The following is a 25,616-nucleotide window of genomic DNA, read 5'->3' as shown; positions in this document are numbered from 1 at the left end:
GAAATTGGTAAATAAAACTAACAATGTAATCAATCTTTTAATATAATATAATATAATATAATATAATACAATAACTATTAATTTACAACAATTTTTATTTTTGTCAAATATGATGATGCAGCATGACAAAACTGTAGCCTATGTTTGATATTAAAACATGGATGAAAAATAATTTGGGTTGAATGATATTCCTTAAAAATAATAGTAATAATATTATTTTGAGAAGTACATTTGACTATTTCATAGTAATATATTTCTGTTAAAATGTTTGTTTTGTAAAAGCCTTAACATCTTTGCTGTGGGTGAAACTCACGTAATAATTGATGGCCCCCACTTTTTTCCCTACTGTAAAAAGGTTATGTATGTTACTACTGTATGCTACTTTATGTTAGACAAAGGGGATTGTTGGAAAAGTTTAATTACCAGCATTCTTCAAAATATCTTCTTTCATGTTCGACATAAGAAAGAAACTCATACAGGTTTGGAACGACATGAGAGTGAGTAAATATTGACATAATTTTCATTTTGGGATTGACTATTCCTTTAAAGGGTTAGTTCACCCCAAAAATGAAAAGTCTGTCATTAATTACTCACTCTCGTGTCGTTCCAAACCTGTAAGACATTCGTTCATCTTAAGAACACACATTTTTGATGAAATCCGAGAACTTTCTGACCCTAACGCAACTACCACATTCAAGACCCAGAAAGGCAGTAAGGACATCGTTAAAATAGTTCATGTGACATCAGTGGTTCAACCTTAATTTTATGAAGTTACGAGAATAGATTTCTTATGTGGATTAGTTTGGATCCACAGAAATCATTTACAACAGTCGCACTAAAAATGACTAAATAGCTTGCTACACATTGACCATTTTTAAAATTTCATACATTTATGGCGGGAATGTTTGATTTATTTTATTAGTAAGAGGTGTTTGTACAAATAAGAAAATTTTTACAAATAGTTTCTTATGATAAATGTACAAAAATCACTAAGATACTAAAAATGCAAACATATTTTTACAAAGGAACAACATTACAATAGGTATTTCATTTTTAAAAATAGTTCCACCCTTTTTCACCATCTTACAGACCTTAGGTTAGAAACCATATTGAATTCATCATGTATGAAAACGAGGCTTTGAGGGATAGACTTACCATCTTTACAATGGCCCGCACTGTATAAAGATCCTAATAAAGGTTCCAAAAGGGGGTTTTCACAGCGATGCCCAATTTCGGTTGCCCAAAGAACCTTTAAGTGAACAGTTCTTAAACGGACCATTTTTTCTTAGCGTGAAGAACATTTTAATAGTCTAAAGAACCCTGTTCCACAGCAAAGAACCTTTTGTGGAATGAAAAGGTTCCATGGATGGTAAAGGTTCTTTGTGGAACCACTGATGCCAATAAAGAACCTTTATTTTTAAGAGTGAAGTTCATGTAATTTTCATAACTTTCAAAACCGCTTTGTCTTCCGAAAAAAGAAAGAACAACAGTAAAACCAATAGAACGCACTGTACTTCTATCCCTCGTAGCCTTGTTTTCATTCCAGACAAAAATGAAATATGGTGCTACCCCGACTAAGGTCTATAGGTTGATCCAGTTAAAAAGGACTAAAAAAACATCACTGCAAAAGCATGGATAAAAAAAAAATCTGATGTTGAATAAATGCACAATTTGTAAAACTGCTGAGAACATGGCACTGCTTGCATTGACATATCAGCACTCTTTGGTTCTTTGTATGTGACCTATTGCTATGGCTATTCACATAAAGTTCACCATGCTCTTTTTTTTTTAGGCTGCTCAAACCCACACGCTACCCTTTCCCTCGCTCTCTCCTGCCCCCTGCTGGCCACAGCAGCCCCCCAGGCCTCGATGCCGTGATGCAGGCAGGTTCTTGTAGACGGCACGGCTGTAGGGGATGAAACACAGGCCCAGCTGGAGGTGGCGTGCCATCCTGCAGTAAGCGGCCAGAGCCAGAACCAGGAGCGGAGCCAGCAGCAGGAACCCAACCACCAGTAAAGCCACACAGCCTCCATCATCCAAGAGATCTGAACAGTAGACGGAAGTACCATGGCGCTGAACCTTTGGAACAGACGGGGAGGAGTGCAAGAAAAGGAGTTAGTTAGGAAGATTTCACAAGAGATGGAGGGAGGGGACTGAAAGTACTGTAAAAATGGTCTGATATATGTTGTCAGTTCAGATAAGAGCATGATTACATTGACCAGAGATAAGAAAATTAAAACATCCACATAAGCAGTGGGAGTTGACTGGGGCAGCTCAGTTGGAGACAGCTAACTGATCACTGACGCAGGGAAATGATAAAGAGAGGATCATGTGACAGTTTATTTCTTCTTCTCCCTCGGGTGATTTGTGTTAGTTGAACTGAATTTTGGGAAGTTTATCTGAGCTGTTTTAATTTCTTTTGGAGGGAGAGAGATGAAATTTGGGGTGGAATCACAGTATGTGAGGAGAAGTACAGAAAAAAAGATTAAAATATAATAGCACAGGTATCATAAATATACACTGACTTTCAAAAGTTTGGGGTCAGTAAGGTTTAAAGACATTGACACTTCAAGGACTCATTAAACTGACAATAAAGAATTTTATAATGTTACAAAATATTTATATTAAAACAAATGCTGTTCATATGAACTTTCTATTCATCAAACAATCCTGAAAAATTTATTACGGTTTCCACAAAAATATGAACCACCAAATCAGCATATTAGAATGATTAGAAGGATCACATGACACTGAAGACTGGAGTAGGCCTAATGACTGCTGAAAATTCAGCATTTCCATCACAAGAATAAATTATTTTTTAAATATATTAGAAATAAAAAATTGTTCTTTTAAATGGTAATAATATTTAACAATATTACTGTTTTTCAAGTATTTTTTATAATAATCGGAATCAACATTAAATAGTGTTAGATTGGATATTAACTTTAAGACAACGTTACTTATTTGTTACGTAACTTAGACAGAACTTACCGTTGAATGGCAGAGGAAGCCAAAAGCGACCATGACGAGCGAAGGCAAGAGAATGAGGCCGAAGATAAACGCAGCCAGACCCACATTGAGCGCGGCGATGATCAGATTCTGTGCTGTTACCAGAACAGAACAGGCCCAACAGTCCAGAGAGCCCCTCAGCTCCAGAGGAGACTCGTTCAGCGCACTGCCTGCTATCGAGTACGGAGGAGGAACCACCACACATGAGCTGGACACGTTTGCTGGAGTACTGGAGGAGATGGAGCCGGTGTGATGGAGGCGCGGGTGAGGGGAATCGAGCTCCCCTCGGTCCGTGGCGGTCTGCAGGGACACGGGTTTCTCCAAGGTACCGTTACGGGAAAGACTCATCTTGCCGTTCATCAGTCTTTCAAGTTTGAAAGTATAGTTTTTGGCTGGCACAAAAAAAGGAATAAATGAATGAATTGGCTACTGTAAATTGGCCACAAACAGTCATAAATAGCCTTTTAAGTCACGCTAACAGCAATAAAATTACTAGCCTATTAAAGGAATAATTCAGGTTCAAAAGAAGTTAAAGGGATAGTTCACCCAAAAATGAAAATTCTGTCATTAATTACTCACCCTCATGTCGTTCCAAACCCATAAGACCTTCGTTCATCTTCAGAACACAAATTAAGATATTTTGGCGCTGAGAGCTCTCTGACCCTGCATAGACAGCAACGCAACTGAAATGTTCCCAGACCCAGAAACGCATGGTAAGTAAGGACATAGGCCAACCCCAAAATGTAATCAACGGAATCAGCGTTGTTTACGTTCAGGGGAAAGTGCGCACATGTGTCGTGGTACTCTCCAAAATGCGCACATGTGTCGTGGTACTCTCCAAAATGGCAGAAGATGGTAACTCGAGGAGAAGAATTGCTGAATAAATTGTTCTTTTTGTTTTCTTTGCGCACTAAAAAGTATTCTCATAGCTTGGCAGAACTGAAGTTGAGCCACTGATGTCACATGGACAGTTTTACCGATGTCCTTACTACATTTCTGGATCTGGGAACATTACATTAAGCATGCGTTGCTGTCTATGCAGGGTCAGAGAGCTCTCAGATTTCATCAAAAATATCTTAATTTGTGTTCTGAAGATGAACGAAGGTCTTACGGGTTTGGAACGACATGAGGGTGAGTAATTAATGACAGAATTTTCATTTTTGGGTGAACTAACCCATTAAGCTCAGTGAACAGTAGCCTAGCTGTTTGTGACATAATGTTGATTACCACAAAGAAGTTGTTTAAAGAAAAGCAAAAGATTGAGACACTTAAATATAAAAGTAAATGTGGCCCATTTTTTATAAGATTTAAAAGTGAAGCTTATCATTTTATAAAAACAAGAAGCAAAAGACAAAAAGTGTGGACTATATTTCTCTAAAAAGGTGTGGTAAAATGTAGAGAACGCAAACGGTGATAATAACACTGAAGATCAGGAAATGAAGCCGCTGACCCCACCCTGATCTCCAGGATGACCAAAAAATACAAAACAATAACTTTGGAATGGCTCATCAGGAAACCCCGAATGCTGACCAGACCACAAATACTATAAAACAGTGGAACCCTAAAAGAGCAACATCCTAAAGAAACAGTCATAAATAGCCTTTAACAGCTTGTTACAGATCCACATTAACCGTATAAGCAAGTGAATGTCAGGAAAATATAAATTTTCCTCTGATTTATGCAGGTTAGTCTCTTTGAGCAATAATACACATTGAGTAGTATAAGGACAGATGTTAGTGCACAGATCATCTACATGTTTTAGATTGTGACTTCAGGACTCGGAGGTCACATGCTTGCTTATTCTTTCTAGGAATAATTCCTCTGCTTACCCTTGTTTATTTGGAGTGGGCCCAATTTTTAGTGAGTACAAGTATGATATCACGCTTCCATTAATAGTTCCGATGTTATCAAGACCTTGATTTAAAAACCTTTCCCACACAATCACCTTTTAAACTCTTATTCCTACAATTTGTTGTGACCTTGAGGAAGTTTTCAATAGCCTGTATCACTTAAGTGTTTATTAAAGTGACAATAATTACCAAAAGACTCATTTATATTGTTACACTTATAGAATTATAGATATTTAAAACATAAATATTTTATAATATAGAAATATTTTCTTTTATTTAAGTGTTTATATGTTTTCATTAGTGTGAATAGTGCAAACATCTGTACATTTGCCAAGATTAAATCCCCACCATGACCAGTCTTACATTCTGCAAGGTTCAGAATATCAGGAAATTCCACAAAATATATAAATATATAAAGGGGGTTTTGACAGGACATAGACAGTCTTCAGGGAATTAAGGTCAGTATATATAGCAGAACAGAGCCCAAACTGAACTAAACTATGAAATAAGTTCAAACAGTGTTTATCACTGGCGTATTGAAAATTAAGAATATATTTCATCTTGGTCTAAGATACCAGGCCTTAATGCTTCATAAAGAAAGACCTTTACAATCTAATCATTCAAAGCCTGAATGATTGAAAGGCCACAGTTTATATGTGCATATTTAAATATATTTTTTTATTATTTTATTAAATGGATGTTTTAATCTTTTTGCTCTCCAAGACTGCATTTATTTGATCACAAATACAGTATAGTGAAATATTATAACTATTTAAAATAACGGTTTTCTATTCCTATTCCTATTTCTATGCCATTTATTCCTGTGATGCAAAGCTGAATTTTCAGCATCATTACTCCAGTCTTCAGTGTCACACGATCCTTCAGAAATCATTCTAATACGATTTAAAAAATCTGCACACAAAAATAAAAAATTAGTGACTTTTTTTTTGTGTGGACAGTGTGATATAAAGTAAAACCCTAGAAGGCATTTACATGAAACAGTGTTATTTACATATAAGTTCAAACCCAATCCAAAGTCTAAAATCTTCTATACTTACAGAGTAATAAAGTTGGTTGTCCGTTTCCCTCAAACACCACCTTTCCTCCTGTAGAAAAATGTCCTTTACTTGTTATATAATTTCCTTTCCCCAATGAATCCTTCACATTGGCTGAGATGATTATTCCAGTCTAAAATTTTTACTATATGTTTTATTCATCTAGTTTTCATGTCCACCTGTAGAATCTCCACTGGCTCTGTGTGAAACTGAACTCTGTGGAACGCTCACTCCTCTCTTCCTCCTTTCCTGCTCCGCTCTTTCCTTCCTTTGACGAAGATGTCCTGCCTTGGTATCTCGGTTATATCTCTCCGCTCCCACTTCTCTTTCTGACCTCCCGCTGCTCCGGCTGGGGCATTTAGGATTGTGGGGTGTTGGGTAGTGGGGGCGTAGTCTTATCCAGGAGATTTTTTGCCTAATAAGATGGATGACCTGGACTCCCTTTGGAGCTACACACTCCACAAAAGAGTGTTTTGCACATTACTCTGAACAAATTTGGTGTACTTTGAAACAATTTTCACTCAGAAATAGTTAGTAAATTTCATTTCTTAAATTGTGGCAGACTTTTTTTTGTTTTGTAAATTTGAGAACATTGAAAAGATCTTTAGAAGCATGTCATAAAAAAACTGTCATTTCATAGTTTAACTATAAAAGGTCCTGAAAGCAAACCTAAAGAACAGATTTCTGCATCATTATTAATGCAGTAGTTGGTGTTTTGAGTAAAGGGGCAGCTTGAATGATTGACTTGGGTCACTTTCAAAAGAAAAAACCCTGCCCGTTACATAACCCTGGTTCTTACATCACAAGCTCTGTATTTTCATCACAGTCTTAGAAAACCAGACCCTCTGGTCTAAAATCAGACATCTCAAGCACAATAGAAGAACTCGGATGTCCTGAGGAAAATATATAACATGATTAAGAGGCATACCAAAAAACAGTGAAATCTGAAAGAGATTGGAGAAACTCCCAGTGGCACAGAAAGAGATCAAGAAGGCTTTCTCGCTTGAGTTACAAAAATATGAAATGCTGTATATAAGAGTTACTAAAGGCTTTATGTCGGTCTGTATCATTAAGGGCCCTCTAAAACATTTGGGTGCAGCTACAGCGGGGGGAGTTGATGCCTGTTTAATATCTCTCAGGACGTGTCAGAGCTGTCAGGGCACAGGGGGCTGTTGGGATGTTTTTTTGGAGATTTCAGCAGACGTGATGTAGATTGGCTTTGAATGAGATGCTGGAGGTTTTTGCTTCAGGATCCAAAATTAAATGCGGAAATTGTGGCCAAAAAATGTTGGTAACACTTTAGGGAATAATTCTCACTTTTAACTAGTTGCTTATGCCTATCAATAACATTGGCTGTTTATTAGTGCTTATAAAGCACATATTCTGCATGACCATATTCTACATCTCTAATCCTACCCAATACCTAAACTTAACAACTGCCTTACTAACTATTAATAAGCAGCAAATTAGAAGTTTATTGAGGCAAAAATTAGTAGTTAATGGTTTGCTAATAGCGAGAATTGGACCTTATAAAATAAAATAAACCAAAATATATATAAAAAAAAAAATCTGCAAATGGTTTATTATATTATAAACTGAATACATGATGCTAAGTCTTTTAGCTTCTTATATTATATCTTATAACTGCCATATGGACATTCCTTTGACACTAATCTATGAATAAATGTCATTTTTCATGGATAATATAATATAATAAAAAAATAAAATCATTTGTCTTGACAGCTCTGATATGTCCTGAGAGATATTAAACCGATATAATATAATGTAATATAGCATTTTCTATTTCCTTTTGTAGCCTATTTATTTTGCTGTCCGAACTATGCACCATTGTATGGTTACTTGCATGTACTTATTTGCATTTAGCATAATTTTGTTGGCAGCTGTCTGTGATTTTATCAGAACTGATAAACATTTTCAGGTCATGACCCACCGGCTGAGAATGACTGTGATAGAGTGAACTGGATAAGATATCGAGTTAACAGGTGAAAATAGGATGATGACTTTATCTGTGAGCAAATAAACAGTTTACAGTTGTTTATTCACAGCAGTGGCGATATGTAAAGGGAGATAAAAAAGGGTGCTGGTGAAATATACAAGTTAAGTGTGGAGGGATGGTGAAAAACGAGGTATATCCTGACAGTCATAAAAGAGGAAAACCTGTCTTCCTGTCCTTGGAGCCAGGATTTCCGCAGTAAAGTCCACAGAGAGCACTGAGGTGTCATGACCTCTGCAGGCCTCCGCTTCCACTCGCAGACAGACAGGAGACTGCGAATCTGTAACCTTCCTCTAATATACTTCCACACACAATCCAGAAATAACTTACACGTAAACACATAGGAATTTATCAGAATGTTTTATTTTTTATAGTTAGAATTATATCAGGTATAACACACAAAAATCACAAAATGTTTTAGACAAGTCTGGCTCAGTTCCTTAATGTTTTCCTTTACTTTTTTATTTTATCTTTTCTTTTTTCGTTATACAGTAAAACAAAAAAAATGGCAACGAACCTGAAAACAAACTCTGAGAGGTATGCCTTCAGCAAATCTGAAAACTCTCAATAATCTGCAATTCATCAATGATACAAATCAGAACAGCTAGGATGACTGGAATCATACACGCGTCACAATATCCCGTGTACCTCATGTAAAGCAAACAGATTTCATGTGTTAAATATACAGTACAAAGACATTCAGTTCATAAAAGTGTACTGACTCTGTTCTAAGCACCAACTTGTGAGATTAAATTCATGTTTTCAAACCTACGGATCATTTATACAGACAGAGAGAGACCCGGGAGGAAGGGGGATCAGCACCATTTTGAATCAGACGTTCCCCCGTAAACCTCACCACATTAGCACAACAGAAAGATTTACAAAATACGCATGTCTCAGAAAAAGAGAAGCATCACGAACGATCAATAAATACAAAAGGAAAAGACAAGTAAATAAATAAAAAACAAAGCCAACAAATAATAATTCAGTTATGAGTCCAAAAATAAGAAACTCAAAGGAGTCGATCAGACTGAGAAATGCACCAAGAGCCACAAGTTTGCAGGAATTTTTTGAGTTGTACGAAAAAAATTCACATAACACACACAAGGTTTTCCAGACAAATGCAATCAAATACGTTTTAGATTAAACCCGTATTTTTTGGAATAACTGTTACATATACTGTACCTCACGTGATATTTTAATGCTCTAAAAAATTTCATTATTTATTTCATCAAATACCGGGAAATCACCTTTTGTCTAAATGTATACAAGGCCCAAATGGTCTTAGTCTAGACTGTTAAAAAAGTTTTTTTTTCTTTCCGAAAAACTTAAAACCTAACAACTTAAAAAAAAATAGCACCCAGTCAAATATGCAAATACCATTTACAAAGGTCAGACTTGTAGTAAATATGACACGACTGAAACAACAGAAAAAACCTAATGCCACTGCAATGGTCATCAGCTCCAAGAGAAATGAATTCCCTGCTGTTATATACATTGTATCAAAGCACCACTTACTCAGATAAACCAGAGACAAACTGGACTGGTGAAATCGTCTACCATTTGCATAAAAAACGTAAACGACATCAGTACCTGAATTAATGCACATGTTCGGCAAGTTGACAATTTTTTTTTAAAAAGGAATCACAGCAGTTATCCAGTGTGGATGAGTGACCTGATAGCCAAGTCCAATGATGTAGCACCACTCTAGTCTTTCTGTAATCAGGAGCGTGAGAACTATCAGATGTCTGAGGGGAAGACGACTGCGCTGGAGAGACATTGGCTGATAGTATTGTAAACAATGGGAAGTAAACAGCGATTTGATTGGCTGTTCCGTAAGTTGCAGTAGTGGTTTTGGTAAAGAAAAAGAAAAAAAAAAGAAGAACGTAAGGTTTGTGCTGCTGCTATGGGCCAGGAGGGTGGACGATTTGGTTATGGCTGTGTAGTTTCAGACATCAGGTTCACCTACAGCAAGGGACTGGAGCCTGGGAAGAGAAAACTCATGCATTACAATTGCTGTGAAAATAATTTCAGTTTACATGTTTAAAATGGACAGAGTATCATAGAGGTCAATGATGATGTTGTTGATGGATTATTTTACTTGGAAGCATTTCACACGAAAAAAAAAATTCTATTTTGCAATTTTGCATTTTATTTGTATTTATTTTAAACATGTCAAAGCCACAGTTCACAAAGCATGAAAATCAAGCCTATTTAAGAAAAAATGGCCAGCTCACATTTCATATGATAAATTATACTATGCCTACTGAAAATGAAGCCTATTTTATAAAAATGAAAATAGCGTTATATATTGCCATTTCATTTTAAACATATACAGTTCACATTTCACAAAAATTCTATTTTGCATACTAAAAATGAAGCCTATTTTTTTAATGAAAATTAAAAAAGCTTTACATATTGTTTAAAAAAACAATGTCAAGTTCATATTTTACAAAGATATTAGACATTCTATTTTGCGTATTGAAAAGATGCCTATTAAAAAAAATGGAAAAAAATAAAATAAAAATATCATTACTTATGTTATTGTTATTTACTATTTTAAACATATCTTGATGAAAATCAAGCCTATTTTTTTTAAAATAAAAATTGAATAAAAAAAACACACACACACACACACACACATATACATATATATATAATTACAGATTTGACTTTAAACATGTCCAGATCACTATTAACAAAAATATTGTAATAATTATTATTTGCATTACAAAATTAAAAACTATAAAAAAAAATAAAGACAATAAAATAAAATGTAATGAGGTAATGATATTATATATTTTATTTAAACATGTCCAGTTCACAATCTAATTAAATTATGCTTATTTTTTTTAAAAACAAATAAATCTATCATTGCATTTTTTTATTTTAATGTTCAGGTCACATTTCACAAAATTATAAATTCAAGGATACTGAAAATAAAGCCTTTTTGTCTTATAAATAAAAAGAAAAAGTAAAATCAAACATTATTACATGTTACACTTTCACATTAGTGCGTATGAGTGTTTGTCTTACCAGGGTGAAGTTATCATATGTGTTCATGAGCTCACTGACGCGATACTGCTCCAGCACCACCACCCCGCTCAGACTGGGGATCTGCTCCCGAGCACAGTCCTCACAGTGAACCACATACGTCTTCCTACTGCTGTTCTCACTGGTCACAAACAGCAGGTTAAACACCTCCACCTGTTCACACATGCACAGTCACATACATCAACAAGATGCAACATCTCACGACAGAACATTATTTGCCATCAATGTATTGAGTATCCTCACGTCGCACTCGTTGCAGTAGTACGCTGGCTCATCCTTCACCCTGCTCTGATAGGAGATCTTCTTCCCTGCAGACACCAACTGGTCCCTCAAAATCTGAATGTGTTTGATGGACTGGAGGAGACAATGTCTGAAATACAAGACAAGAAGGAGATGGAACTATGAAATCATTTCAAGTAGGTTTCAGTGACACAAATAATGCAACGCCGCACTCACTTGATCATCTTGAATGTGTTTGGGTCTGTGATCTTGACTGTGCGGGCGACGTTCCAGGACACGTGAAGCATGGGGACGATTGATTTGACTTTCTTGATCTCGTTCCATTCAAAGCGTTCAAGAGCCAGCTGGTATTGATGGGCTGGAAAGACAAAGATGAAGCAAGTGCCAAATATATTTACAGTAAATGTGTGGTGAATGTCTTTGGCGCCCCCTATTGTCACAGTGTAGACTCACCATTTAAAGGGCCCACGTTCCAGGCAATGTTGTTGCACCAGCCCACGGCCTGGACCCAGTGCACAGTGCCAGCGTTGATCCACACCAGGTCACCGGGTCTCTGAATGAAGCGGTACACTGGGATGTTTGAACGGTACAGATCCTCCAGAACCGGCCACCACGAGCCTGTCAGATAGTCCACAGTGTGCCTAACACACAGAAGACATAATGCTTTATATTTAATCGCATTTGTCATCATGCTAAGCCATAAAAATAACTGCCATGTGTGATCCAAATCTTACTTTTCACACAAGTCACTGATGGCTTTCCAGTAGTGTTCATGGACGGCAAACCACTCACAGTCTCCAGGGCCAATATTGATGTTCACTGAACAGAAGTTATTATTTTCCTGATGTCCTAGAGAGAGGAAATCATAGCTTCAGTTTTTAAATGTCGTTTTATTTTAAACACGTTCAAGTCACATTTTACAAATTCTACAATTTTGTCTATTTTAATAAATAAATGATGAAAAAAAAAATCATATCATACATTTGTAACATTTTACAAATTATAAATTATATTTATCATAATGAAAAACGAAGCCTTTTTTGTAAAAAATTGCAAGTAAAATAAAGAAATAATCATTTCAATTTTTCCAATTCATGTCCAGGTCACATTTCACAAAAATATTATAATTTCTATTTTGCATACTGAAAATGAAGCATACATGCATACAAAAATAAATAAATAAATTCCTGATGTCCTTAAGAGAGAATGTCAGGCTTAAGGTTTATGACCATTTTTTATTTTGCTTTATTTTAAACATGTCCAGGTCATATTTAAAAAAATAACAAATTAAATTGTATAATGATAATAAAGCCTATTTTAAAAAAATACAATTAAATCAAACATGTTTCTCTATGATAATATTGTGTGTTAAAGTTTTGTTGTTCTGACGGAGACCAAACTTCTGAATGGTAATAAAAAAAAAAAAAAAAAGGTAAACAACTTCATAAATGAATTCAATAATGTATTTTTTCCAAATCTAAGTTAGTGAGGGTTAGAGAAGTCTCAAATGCACGAATACCTCGTGTGTGTGTGTGTGTGTGTACACTGACCTGGTGTGCGGCTTCCAGGGACCTTCATATAAAGCTGGACTGTGTTCATGCCCAGTATAGTTTGGCCAACGTGACTCAGCATGTTCGTGCTGGAGGACACACGCATGAACGCAGGCAACTTCAACAGCTCCTGCAGCTGCAGCTTCCACCTGAACACAAGACCCCACAGTCCTTTACTCACACCAATGCAAGTAATAATGACACTCATAAAAGCACAGTGAATGGGGTGTATGTCGAAAGTCACCCGACCAAACCGGAAAACAGGTCTCATCGCTTGTTGGAGAGAGTGTTAACAGCCGTAGGAACTGATGGCAATATCTATGGACTTTTAAGGTAATCAGCTAAGCTAGCTAGTCGTTGTTATTGTTGGCGCTTTATTCAATTTTAATATTCGAATGTTAATTTAAAAGAATTTAAAATAAAAAAAACTTTCAGATATCAATCTACATACTGATGGACATTGGTTATCATCATCTTTGGTATCTCTTTGTAAGGCATCTTGAGTTAAACAGCTTCACATACTGTACAAAACACTTGAACCGGAAGCAACGAGACCTGCTTTAATACGGAAGTCTGTTGCGCATGACCCCCATAGTCTCCCTGTCTAAGATTATTTTATGGATGATTGTCAAATAATGTCACCATGATATCAAAGTGAACATCTCTCACCGTTTTGGGTCTGACAAGTCAATGTTGGTTCCAAATTTAATGATTTTTCCAATGGTTTTCTGCTCCGAGCTGTTAAAAAGAGAAACTTTTCAGAGATAGCATTTAAAAAAAAAAAAATAATAACCAATTAATTCTTTAAAAATCCTACAATGTGATTTTCTGGTTTTTTATTTTCGCATTTTGTCTCTAATAGTTGAGGTATACCTATGATGAAAATTACAGGCCTCTCTCATCTTTTTAAGTGGGAGAACTTGCACAATTGGTGGCTGACTAAATACTTTTTTGCCCCACTGTATATATATATATAACACAATCTGGCCCTGGTAATAGCAATCTACAGTATATGCATTGTTATATGATAGTTTAAACATTATTTTTAACTTTACCTGGATGTGGTGGTAGTCCCAGTGTTTTCTTGGGAGTTGGATTTTTTCACAGTTTTTTCCTCCGATTTGTCTTCTTCATCCTCATCTTCACTGTCTTTCTCTTCCTAAAAATACAAATAGCTTTCACTTTCTTGAATTTCATTTTGAGTGTGCGCGTGTCACTGTGTACCTAAAACTTCCAGGCGATTGCCTGGACCCTCAGCATCATCAAACTGCAATACCCTTGTCCTGAGAGGGAGGAGAAGGGATATTTCACGTAATATTTTTTCATTTAATTTAATATGATTTTATTGGGTGAGGCAGACTGTTACGCTGTCACCAGAGTGTTTCCCGTTGAGACTTAGATGCAACTCCAGTTAAGCATGAGATAGAGTTGCTTTCTGATCCCACTGAGGCACTCATGGTAACAATTTCTACCTGTAAGCTCTCCTGGAAACTGGATGCTTGGTACTGTGCATATTTAGCGATGGTGGTGTGAGATCTGCTGCTTTCGCAGGGCCAGGTCTGGGCGGATCCTAAATGGTTCCAGTTCTCGTCTGCTGGCTGCTGCACCTGAGTCCTCACTTCCACCGCATGCTCTGAGTTGGCCTCAACTAGGGATTTAGTGGAGAACAGACCCAGATCTAACAGAAAGACAAGAATGTCACACTAAACGGGAAACATTTGAAAGCCATCTTTTTCTCTACGTTTTTGACTTCCATCCATACTGAGACAGCGTTTTTGTCCTGCGAAAACTGAGCTTTTTGAAAACGATGGCATGCTTAGTCATGTGATAGATATCTATGTTTATACTGGAATGTGCCTAATATATGGTATTCACTTTCATAGTGTTGTAAATGATAGGATATATGTTACTTTGCACTATTTTTGTTCATATTACATTTCAGCAGAGATCATGAACCTGCAACTGCTGCCTACCAGCAAAACATGAGGACAATTGCATTTTAGACCATACATGGAATAATGGAGTGCGCACTAGACACACCAGTAAGTGTGGGATTTTTTGCTAATAAACTGACCATGGCAGAATAATAGCATGAGAACTGTATTTTATATCTCATATTTATATTGTATATTTTTTTATATTACTTTATATCTCACCAAGCTTTTATTACGTTTTACATGCGTGCAATAAAATTATTTGAGTGTTTTCTGACATTTCAGTGTGGATGGGGAAACTTTTGGAAAACTTATTTTTTAAATGTTTTCGTATTAATGTGGACATAATGTGTGTGTGTTTGTGATATTGTATTTTCTCACTGAGACGGAGGGATCCAGCCAGTCCTCTGATGACAGTAACAGCATTTTTAGGGTCTGTGCAGAACTGCAGTAGCACCGGTGAAAAGGCATCTCTTTTACTCTCTAGCTAAAAATATAAAAACAGAAACAGAAATTCAGAATAACAGACATCAAACAGTCAACTTAAATGGTTATTGTTTATCATTACAACAACAATAATAAAGACCTCTAATGTATCCATATAAACTAATGTCTGACAGAGAATATGATTAATAAATTACAGTACTTTATTAAACCTTAAGCCTTATTAACTGATTGGCCTCAACTCACATAAATGCTCGGTGTTGGAGGGTTCAGTTTCTCTCTGGGAATAGGAGTCTCGGTGGACAGGATAGGTTTCACTGAAAACGCTGGAAGCAGGTATGACTCCCGAAACTTGTTCTTGATGTTTGCCCCTCTGTCACAGAAACAAAAAGGGTGTATGTGTAAATGCAGAGAAAGAAAAAACTTAAAAGAAAGATGCATGGTTCATATTCCCCATCAAAGTCATTATAATACTAAGTTTAGAGCATTAAACACTGTTATGATGCTAGGGTGCTGTGAATAAGTGCCTGGGTGGTGCCGTGTGGTTCCTAAGTAGCTCTTTTAGCACAATGGTATGAGTTACTAAGGTGTTCTGGGTGGTCACTAGGTGGTTGATTACTGGCCCAAGTTAAAAGAGTGCACCTCCAACATTCTGTTTTTAGATATGGATCAGGTGCCTTCAGTGTCAGTCCATGGAATTTAGCCTTTAGCTTTATAGCCATTTACCCTCAGCAAGCACCGCTAATAACTATTAAGTACATCAGAATAATCTGAGGTCTAAAGTCAGATGTGAACTTACTTGCAGGCTTGTATGACCTCAGCTGCGCTATTTTTGATGTTGATGGCATTGAGTGGCATGGTCTTCTGCTCAATCTCTGATGCAATGCAAGTCTGCCGACCTCCACTCTCAACCCTGACCAAACAGATCCTCAGTTCTTTCAAGGGAATTTTAGACAACTCCTGCAGATTAAGGAGATTGACCCGGGCCAGCAGCGGAGGTCTGCTGGAGGGTGTCACAGTAACAGTGGTTTGTGTGTTGGTTGTGGCAGATGTAGATGATGCTGTAGCAGATGTTTCAGCCTTTAGTGTGTCTTCTTTCATGGTCTCTTGTTTAATGTCTGTCTCTTTTTCTCTCTTGACTTCTTTAGATTCTGTTTCTCCATCTTTCAAGTCAATTTTTTGGTTTTCTGGGGCAACCTGTTTGTTCTTGATTTCCACCAAGTGCTCATTTAAACCTTCAGAAGATGAATCCGTTGACTTAGTCTCATCCTTCACTTTTTCCTTTTTATTCTCTTCTCCATTACTCTTTTCGGGATCTTCTCCTTTTACTTTCCGACCAGCTTTTCTTGGAGACCTCACTTGATCTTTCTGTCTGGCTCTGTCTTGTTCCTTTTCTCTCTCAGTAGACGTGGAACCGCTGACTTTCATAGCCTTTGACAGAGGGCTGGAGTTTTGATTGAGCAGAAGCTCGCAGCTTTGTACTAGTTTATCCTGCACAGTGGCGGGAGACATTACAGGTTCCTTCTCCTCCAGTGAAGTGCAGGTTGGGTCTTTAGCTGATTCAGCTACTTTGATCTCCATTTGTTCATCCATCTTCTGCACATCAGTTTTCTCCCTTTCTTCTTCTATTCCTTCCTCTTTTGCATTGGTTTCCATTCTTTCTTCCTCAGTTTCACTCTCTTTGTCCTTCTCAGCAGGCTGAATCAGTGGTGGTGTGACCTGATCTGGGATCTCTGTGATTGGAGATGTGGCAGGTGGACTGTGCTGGTCTGGAGGGTGGATCTCAGGACCCAAGGACAGAGATGATGAGTATTTCACCCCAACTAATGCACCAGGGGGTGGCCGTCCAAATGGCCCACCCCTGTAAGTGTATCTACGGCTGCCCATCGCTGAGGTCGCTGATTCGAATGTGTCCATTTGGTGCAAGTGTGGTTTGTTAGGCTCAGAGCTACTTGATGCATCAGGACTACTATATTTCTGCTCTCCTTCTCTATTTTCTTCATCTTCTTCCTCAGTGTCCATTGCTTTAGGGGACTCAAGGAGACCGTACAGTTTGGCCAGGTCACTGTGGCAATAGTCGGCTCCAGTGTTGATCTCCACTGGATCTCTTAGTGGAGATGAGTTTGTTGGACTAGGTTGTAGCACTGGCCTCCTCAGTACTCTAATCATATCTCCCTCTTTCCCTTCCTCATCATCATCACTTAAGTCTGACACTGGAGATCCCTGCCAGCTCAGAACAGGTGGGCTTGTTGGTGGGTCCAGCCTTAGGAGCTCCTCACTATAGGTGCAGTGAGCCGGGAGGAGGTCTGGGGCACTATGCAACCCTAAAACACCCTCTTTACTTCTGATGGTTTCTTCACAACTCCTCTGCTTATCGGGAAGAGTAAGTTTGGACCTGCCAACATCATGGGCTTCTACACTGTCATCTTCGCTAGTGTCTACATGGTCAGGCTCAGAAGATTCTGATTGGTCGTCAACCTCTAAGGCTTTAGTATTGGCTTCATGGGTTGACTGGCATGGAGAACAATGATTATTACTGACAGGAGGGGATGTAGACGGTGGGATGAACCCTAAGGTATGTCGAGAGAACTCTTCCTCTCTGTGATTGAGATGAAGTGGCTCAAACAGTAGGTCATCCCGGAGAGGTTCAGAATCACTGGGGTACAATGTTTCTAAATTGGGAGATGCTGATTTTGAAGGCGTCTCACTCTTCCTGTCTTCAAGCATTCCTTTTTTCCTCTCCTCCTTTGCTCTTCTTGTTATCTGTCCCAACTGTCGGCCATTTTGGTGTATGTTCTTCTTATCATGCCCCTTTCTTCCATCCCTCATCTTTTTCTTTTTCCTGTCCTCCATTTTTTTCTCCATCCGTTCTCTTGTGTCTAACAGCTCTCCTTCCTTCTTTTTCTCCTTCCTTGAACGCTCCTTGTGCCTCCTCTTGGCCTGAATGTGTTTCAAGAGTTCAGTGTCCAGCTTGCTGAGGGAGCTCTTGTAAATGGATTTGAACCCAGTCTGGTGTTTAGAGTGGCTGCTCTTCTTCATTTCTGACTTCTGTGCCCTCTGACCTCTGTCTGAGGTTTGAGTGCCGGATTCAGAAGGGGAGTCTGCACTACTGTATGACTGGATGGGACTCCGTTGGCGGCTAATATGTTTAGATGCGCATGGCCGTTTTCTGTCCCCACCCACAGACTCTTGAGATTCCAGGCCAGAGGTGGTACGCCCCATCTCCTGTAGAGAAACAAATGCCCGAACAGTTCACAAGTTTATAGGCTACTAATACAAAAGAGCAGCTCGATATATGTGAATTGCTTTCTGAAATGTAATGTTTGGCTTTCACTGATAATTTATATGGACTTGATATTTAATTGATAGCCTTGCAGAAGCCTTGATAGACTTTTGACTACTGATATTAAGTCTTGGAGCTTATTCTGGCCAAGGACGCCCACTTATACAGTCTGTGGGTGTGTTGTCCGAGCTTTGAACATTGGGCATTATACTGAAAGGAATAGTTGACCCAGAAATTAAAATTCTTTCTTCATTTACTCACACTACTGCCATGTTTTCCCGAGCGGCTCTGTGTTTTCCAGCCAGGCTGTGCTGTGTTGAATCTGGGCTGAGGTACTGAGGTGGCTGGGCTGCTGAAGGGGCCGGTGTGCCTCTGTGGTGGAGGGAGCTGGTGCTGCTGACTGTAAGGCACACTGGTGAGGTTTGCTGGTGATGGGCAATCCCAGCCCCCTTTGGCCCCACGGGGATGGGGGCCTGGATGATCTCGGACCGGATGATTGGGTTGCCCCTGTTTGGTGGGTTTCTTGCTGTGGAGGCCCTGGCTTGGGGCACTGTTGGATGGTGATGGGATGGAATATGGTCTGTGATCTCTCATGACGTAATGACTGGACTCCTTTTAAAAAAGTGAAAGAAGGATGATCATGAGCAATACAAAGTATATAATTGTACATTACATACAGCGGGTAAAATAAATATTGAACACGTCACCATTTTTCCCAGTAAATATATTTCTAAAAGTGCTGTTGACATGAAATTTTCACCAGAAGTCGGTAACAACCCAAGTAATCCATACATACAAATAAAATAAAAATAAAAAAGTTCTGAAATTAAGTTATGTGTAATAAAATGGAATGACACAGGGAAAAAGTATTGAACTACTGAAATGTATTTAATACTTTGTACAAAAGCCTTTGCTGGTAATGACAGCTTCAAGACCCCTCCTGTATGGAGAAACTAGTCGCATGCATTGCTCAGGTGTGATTTTGGCCCATTCTTCCACAGAGTCTTCAAATCTTGAAAGTTCTGTGGGCCTCTTCTATGAATTCTGATCTTTGGCCCTTTTTTCTATTGGATTCAAGTCAGGTGATTGGCTGGGCCATTCTAGCAGCTTTATTTTCTTTCTCTGAAACCAATCGAGAGTTTCCTTGGCTGTGTTTGGGATCATTGTCTTGCTGAAATGTCCACCCTTGTTTCATCTTCATCATCCTGGTACTGTAGGTGTTGGGACTGAACCAGCTAATATTAATTTCCACTGACTATAGGGGCAGAATTGCTTTCTAATTACTGATTGATTTTAGCTGGTGTCTTGGCTTTCCATACCTTTTTGCACCTCCCTTTCATCATGTGTTCAATACTTTTTCCCTGTGTCATTCCATTTTATTACACATCAATTAATTTCTGAACTTATTTGTTTTGTTTTCTTTGTATGTATGGATTACTTGGGTTGTTACCGACATCTGGTGAAAATTTCAAGTCAACAGCAGGTTTAGAAATATATTTACTGAGAAAAATGGTGACGTGTTCAATACTTATTTTACCCGCTGTATTTAAAGCAAAGTATGTGATTAGGCACAAGTATGGTAAGTATGTGATTATATATAGAAAATCAATTGCTCAAAAAATGTAGCTGAGACCACTGGTCTACCTGAAATCGAGAGGGGGAGGACCTCTTCTCAGACAGGCTCCAGTGCATTGAGCTTTTGTATGCTGGGCTCCATGGCCAAGGTGGATGTGATGGAGGTGAACGGTTGATGAAATATTTCTCTCTCAGGTGGAAATTCTGCAGAATTGATCAAGAGTCATGCACTATCACTTAAGGATGTTCTCATTCTGACCAGCAGATGGTGCTTAAAGACTACTGCCTCTTTATAACCAAATCTTTTTCACTGACATATCACTTTGTAACCAAAAACGAACAGAAAAACATATGTAAATCGTAAAAAAATGTAAATAGTAGTTGTCTTTGCACATTCATTTTCAACAAAATGCTTGCTACGAAAATTTTGCTACAAAATGTTGCTAAGTGTACTGCGTTAAGCTAACTGAGACTTGTTAAAGCACTTGTATATCATTGCTCTTTTGTTGATTTTGATTGCTTCCATTGTCCTCATTTGTAAGTCGCTTTGGATAAAAGCGTCTTCTAAATGACTAAATGTAAATGTAACAAAGAAAGGAACATGACTGACCTGATGTGAACTGATGCTCCTGCTTCTCTTGCTGGGACAGTCGTCTTGTGAAGGGGATGGATCCCGGTGTGGTGGTGACATATTGTGAGGAGGTGCTGGACGTTTGAGAGAGGGCCCTTGGAATGTCCTGGACTGAGTTGACTGTGTCCATTTGTCTCCCTGGGTCTGTGGGGGACACCCAGTGGAACGCTGCTGCTGATGTGGACCCCCATACTGAAACAGGAAATAGCATCAAGTCATTCAGGATATTAAGGGTTCTTTTGTGTTTAGCTCATCTTTGATAGCACTGTATCTCTAGAAATTTGGATGCCCTCACCCTGTGTGGCTGGCTGCTGTGATTGTTGCTGCTAGAGAGGTGTCCTCCATACCCTGAGCTGTAGTTTAGGGTGGGGCGCACTGGATTATGGTGCTGGCTCTGTGTTGGTCCGCAGCCCCTCGGGACCCTTTGCTCTTTTCCAATGCCTCTGTCCCTGGGGTGTGTGTGGGGCCTGTCCCTGCTGAATCCTGGCGGTCTGTTTGTAAATAAAGAGGAATACTATCCATGAATGTTACACAGCAGTGTTAACGTGGCAAATTTGCATATTATCTGTAACATATAGCATGCAATACTGTGCATGTCAAATCACAGTACATTGAAAACGTACATTAAAACACCTGGATGGCATGTTAGTAACATACAAGCAACATAAATAGTAACATTAGTAGAGTTATAAATAGTGGTATAAAAACACTAATACATACATTTTTATAACAAATTATTATTTATATAATATATAAATGTATAAAATACAATAGTTATAAGTAGTATATACTGTATTTATGTTTTAAATATGAAATATTACATTCAAACTGTAAAATATATATTTTTTTAAATTTTTATTGTAAAATATAACATGAAAATAAAAATATACAAAATATAAAAAAACATTAAAAACATATATAGAATATAAAAATATAATAAAATATAAAAACGTACATAGTAATAATACATTGATTCACTAAATTATAATGTATGTGCCAAAAATACACATCATACAAGTGTACTTAGTGGTGCAGTTGTGATAAAGCAGTGTGTAGGATGCAAATTGGGATTTCAGTACTATTAGAGCAGAAAAGAACGACTGACCTGTTGTTATAAGCTTTATTTGGGTAGCTTCTTCCTGCAGTGTAGTTTTGGGATGGGGATTGATAGTTCCCTTCACTGCACCTGAAAACAGAAGAACTGATGATTTAACAACTGTAAGATATACACAATAAAACAGTGTTCAATTAACGGATGCTACATTTCTAAATGTGTGTGGAGGAAGGATGACCTGGATGGAGGGGCCCAGTGCCGGTTGCTGCCTGGGGCCCATGGTGCTCGATTCGGCCCAGAAGTTGGGAAGGAATCCCACGAGTTGCGTCCAGAATACTGCTCTGCTATGTGATACATTCAGCCTGGGGCGAGACAAACACACGCACATACAAAAGCAATTACTGTAGCTGTTCACTCGTGATGTACCTTGTTCTGGAGAGAAGAAAGCATCCTATGAATACTCACCGCACTGATGAGACTGAGAATCCCTCCACTGCAGATCTCAACAGAGATCACTACACTTTCCCTTGCTTTCAATTTGAGCTTTTCTGAATAAAAGAAAGAGAGAAAAGAAATAACAAGAATGAATAAAGCATTCTTTCATAATATCACATGATAAGAGTAATGCCTTGCTTTGTGATATTTTTAGAACATTAGTAGTGTGGATTGTCCTTCAAGGTAAATCTATGGGATTTCCCATCTATTGTAATTGTTCAACAGGTATCATTCAAGTCCCTATCAAACAATGCAGGACAAGTTACTGGTTTAATTACAATACTTAGGGTTAGGGATCTGATAAACTTATAGTCTAAGCAATAGCAATAGGCATTGCACAGGAAGTTAGACACATAAAGATAGATGGAAATCAAGTGAGGGAGGGGACAGCAGAAAGGAAATCTTCAGGATGTGCTCTTGTAAATGATGGTCAATATCAGTTTCCTGAGAGAAAAGACAACATGGCTCCATGGTAGCCACAAGTATGCTAACTCTGTAGCATATTTGTGGCTACAATGCATAATGTGCTGCACAACACAACACAATGTCCTTAACTGTCAAATAAATAAATCTCATTGTGATCTTCACGTCGCCCACACACCTTTGAAGATTTTCTAGCACCTGACTGACGCTTCCTCAAGATTTGACTGAGGCAACAGATCAAACGTGCAACGCTGGAACAAGTTCAACGCGAAGCATCTGCAGCAATCCACAGGCTCCTGTTCGTCTTATCTCTGCCCCCCACTCTCCACCCCACCCACACCAACTGTCCTTTATCATAGGAAGAAGCGTAACAAGTGCGCGAGTGTGTGTGAGGTTAAAGGAGGCCATTTGTGCTCTTTTTGGTCCATGAATAGCTCAGCTCTCATACTGTAAAACTCCAGTTGTGCGTTCTGGTTCAGATCAGGACAGAGCAACTGCAGGCTCTTTGTGTTTGTTAAAGACAAAAGAAGTTTCACCTCTTATCTTCATCTCATAATAGCGCATTTAACACATACTCAGTTGAACACACACGCTTGAACTTTGACACATTTGCTAGATGTACAGGTATAACACATGGTAAGCATTTGTATGTTTCCTTCCACTCTCTCTCTCTGTCACACACACACACACACACACACATAGCCCATCTATTATGTTGAGAGCTCTTGTTTCTCATAAACAGCAAAGAAATTAAATGGAGAACACATGGAGACTTGACTAAAAATGTCACATGCACCTTCTCTAGAATTTCAGAAGAGATCTGAACAACAGGCATGTTTTAATCCAAATATTTTAATGCACATTTTCCAATATTGCCTAAAAAAATGCTAGACCGAAAAAAACAAAAAGTGCAAAAAACCTGTATGCTCACTTGAGCTTGTTCTTTTTCTCGGTAAGAAAAGATTCGCTCAAACTACAATGGAAACACATTTACTGAATACATTCCTAGAGTTCATGTGACTGTGTCATGTGAAAGTCATGCGATTGGTTGAATTACTGAAATAAATGAACTTTTCCACGACATTCTAATTTATTGAGATGCACCTGTATATGCTTCATTAAGATTTTTAGCTTGAAGCTGATTAAAGTCGAATTTTCTCTCTGATGTATGCTGGACTTCTCCAATGATTTAGTCCACTTAAACCCCACCCCTTTCTTACAATCGACATTCCATTTAGATCTGGCTTCATCCAATCAACAAGCAATGAACGAAACCAAACCAAGAAAAGATCTGTCGCTACTTCCATTGACTTCATGACTTTAAAGGAATAGTTCACCCAAAAATGAAAATTACCCCATGATTTACTCACCTTCTAGCCAACCTAGGTGTATATGACTTTCTTAGGGATCTTGCTAAAAATAAACCCTTTTATTCCCTTTTTTCCTAATGTTGGGATCCAGAAGGATATGCTAAGACAGAAAGAGCAAAACATTTGGCATTATTTCCCACATTCTTTGGAGCTCCAAAAAGTGCATCCATCCAACATAAAAAGTGCTCCACACGACTCCGGGGAGTTAATAAAGGCCTCTCTAGTGAACCCAAGTTCATCAGTTAGCAGAAGTTAGCGATTATGGTTTATAAAGTTTTAAATATGGATATTTTTCTTATACAAGCACATCGTTTCGCTTCAGAAGGCCTTTATTAACTCCCCGGAGCCGCATGGAGCACTTATGATGGATGGATGCACTTTATTTTGCTTCAAAGTCTCGACCACGATTCACTGTCATTATAAAGCTTGGAAGAGCCAGGAAATTGCTTACTGCATGTCTACTATTTTCTCAATCGTTTTGATCTTTTCTGATTGTAAGGAAATTTAGGATAACTATCTGAGACAAAGCTGATACTTCAACGAATCTTAACTGAGAACTACATAAAGTCTCCTGAGCTTCGAAAAGCACCTCTGTAAATGTTCATGTGAGCATCCTGTCCCATTGTAATCAAATTTTAAAGCAGACCAACAATGCACTGCTAACAGGTTGTTATATCAGATTACACAAACCTATCAAGGTACAACACACCTGTTCAGTCCAAACCTCAGCGTGCCTTCACCAGTGAGAATACAAAACACAATGATGCAAGACTGACGTGCAAAAGTGGGTTGTGTGTGTATGCCAATGTTGTTATGACATGCTGCTAATGTAGGTAGCCATAGAAACCCAGCAAACTGTTCCGTTGGAAAGGAAGTGGTTCTAACTTCCTGTAAAAATGTGACACTGTTGTGCAGTTGTGGTCGTGACCTCATACACACACTGCTGAAAAATATCTCACTTTTACAAACGAGTCTGAAATGTCTTCCCTACATTAATTTTTTCAAGTGGTTCAATTGTGATTGTGGTTGTTATCAGGCCTCATTGGGATGCATGAGTGAAGAGTTTCACATCTCATGGATGAGTACAGCTTCTTTGCATTACATTCAAATGAGGTGCGATGCAGACAGACAGTTGGAGAATCATTCGAAGAGCTTTCACTCACGCATCTTCCTCTTCCTATAAGCTTTTATGAGTCTCTCCAGTTTCACACACATGCACTTAGATTAAGCAGGAATTGCATTAGAAAATAATGGGCCTAAGGCTGTCCAGCAATGTTCGTCTTAAATGTCTTTTTATCACATATCTTGCTTTTCTTAATTTAATCGAGTCCATAACAGTAACCACAGTAATTCTGCTTTTGTATCATAGTTCTACAGGGGTCATATCATATCAAAACACTCATAATTTTAGTATATGTATGCATTTAGTCAAATTAAACAGGCCAATTTTGCTGTTGTGCCTTTAGGACTCTTATGTAAACTGACTTTTTGCATAAGAAATGACTAACAGCAGATATGCTGTGATGTCTTATTTAGTGAGCACGTCCTTGTTTCTTAATAAGAGCCTACATTATACATTGTGACGCATAGTAAACCTGCACAGATACTGAATTTGCAGCATGAAATGTTAAAATC

At 38.1% G+C, this 25,616-nt stretch overlaps 2 protein-coding genes across 6 annotated transcripts in view; both read right to left on the bottom strand.

Moving 5' to 3' along the window:
- Positions 1-899: 899 nt before the first annotated feature.
- Positions 900-6,224, bottom strand: tmem88a (transmembrane protein 88 a). Its single transcript, XM_016236793.1, has 5 exons — positions 6,094-6,224; positions 5,918-5,965; positions 2,992-3,401; positions 1,515-2,079; positions 900-1,339 (listed from the first exon to the last, which is right to left on the bottom strand). Exons 3-4 carry the CDS (start codon positions 3,367-3,369, stop codon positions 1,798-1,800), a joined length of 660 nt encoding a protein of 219 aa, XP_016092279.1. The 5' UTR covers positions 3,370-3,401; positions 5,918-5,965; positions 6,094-6,224; the 3' UTR covers positions 900-1,339; positions 1,515-1,797.
- Positions 6,225-8,409: 2,185 nt separating this feature from the next.
- The window catches only part of LOC107554308 (lysine-specific demethylase 6B-like), a 30,296-nt gene continuing 13,089 nt past the window's right edge, over positions 8,410-25,616 (bottom strand). For 4 of the 5 annotated variants that reach the window (XM_016236788.1, XM_016236787.1, XM_016236789.1 and 1 more), the window contains 20 exons: positions 22,159-22,241; positions 21,932-22,055; positions 21,745-21,825; positions 20,935-21,130; positions 20,619-20,831; positions 20,078-20,212; positions 18,695-19,045; positions 15,950-18,375; positions 15,397-15,523; positions 15,088-15,193; positions 14,245-14,450; positions 13,828-13,931; positions 13,442-13,510; positions 12,773-12,921; positions 11,957-12,071; positions 11,676-11,863; positions 11,439-11,580; positions 11,226-11,352; positions 10,965-11,135; positions 8,410-9,913 (listed from right to left, as the gene is read on the bottom strand). In XM_016236788.1, coding sequence (XP_016092274.1) covers positions 9,890-9,913; positions 10,965-11,135; positions 11,226-11,352; positions 11,439-11,580; positions 11,676-11,863; positions 11,957-12,071; positions 12,773-12,921; positions 13,442-13,510; positions 13,828-13,931; positions 14,245-14,450; positions 15,088-15,193; positions 15,397-15,523; positions 15,950-18,375; positions 18,695-19,045; positions 20,078-20,212; positions 20,619-20,831; positions 20,935-21,130; positions 21,745-21,825; positions 21,932-22,050 — 5,049 coding nt within the window. In that variant the 5' untranslated portion in view covers positions 22,051-22,055; positions 22,159-22,241 and the 3' untranslated portion in view covers positions 8,410-9,889. Of the gene's footprint in view, positions 9,914-10,964; positions 11,136-11,225; positions 11,353-11,438; positions 11,581-11,675; positions 11,864-11,956; positions 12,072-12,772; positions 12,922-13,441; positions 13,511-13,827; positions 14,451-15,087; positions 15,194-15,396; positions 15,524-15,949; positions 18,376-18,694; positions 19,046-20,077; positions 20,213-20,618; positions 20,832-20,934; positions 21,131-21,744; positions 21,826-21,931; positions 22,056-22,158; positions 22,242-25,616 lie in introns of those variants that run through there. The other variant, XM_016236791.1, reaches the window with a different exon arrangement.

This window comes from Sinocyclocheilus grahami, unplaced genomic scaffold, assembly GCF_001515645.1.
Source record: "Sinocyclocheilus grahami isolate Dianchi unplaced genomic scaffold, SAMN03320097.WGS_v1.1 scaffold497.1, whole genome shotgun sequence".
Taxonomy (NCBI): Eukaryota; Metazoa; Chordata; class Actinopteri; order Cypriniformes; family Cyprinidae; genus Sinocyclocheilus; species Sinocyclocheilus grahami.
Note: the sequence above shows the minus strand (reverse complement) of the source record. Positions and strands in the feature narration are given on the sequence as shown.

Excerpts from the sequence above, each read along its gene's own strand:
- tmem88a (XM_016236793.1), bottom strand. The coding sequence starts at position 3,369 with ATGAACGGCAAGATGAGTCTTTCCCGTAACGGTACCTTGGAGAAACCC. Across the intron at positions 2,080-2,991 it reads GCTTCCTCTGCCATTCAACG|GTTCAGCGCCATGGTACTTC; the intron begins GTAAGTTCTGTC and ends TCTGTTCCAAAG.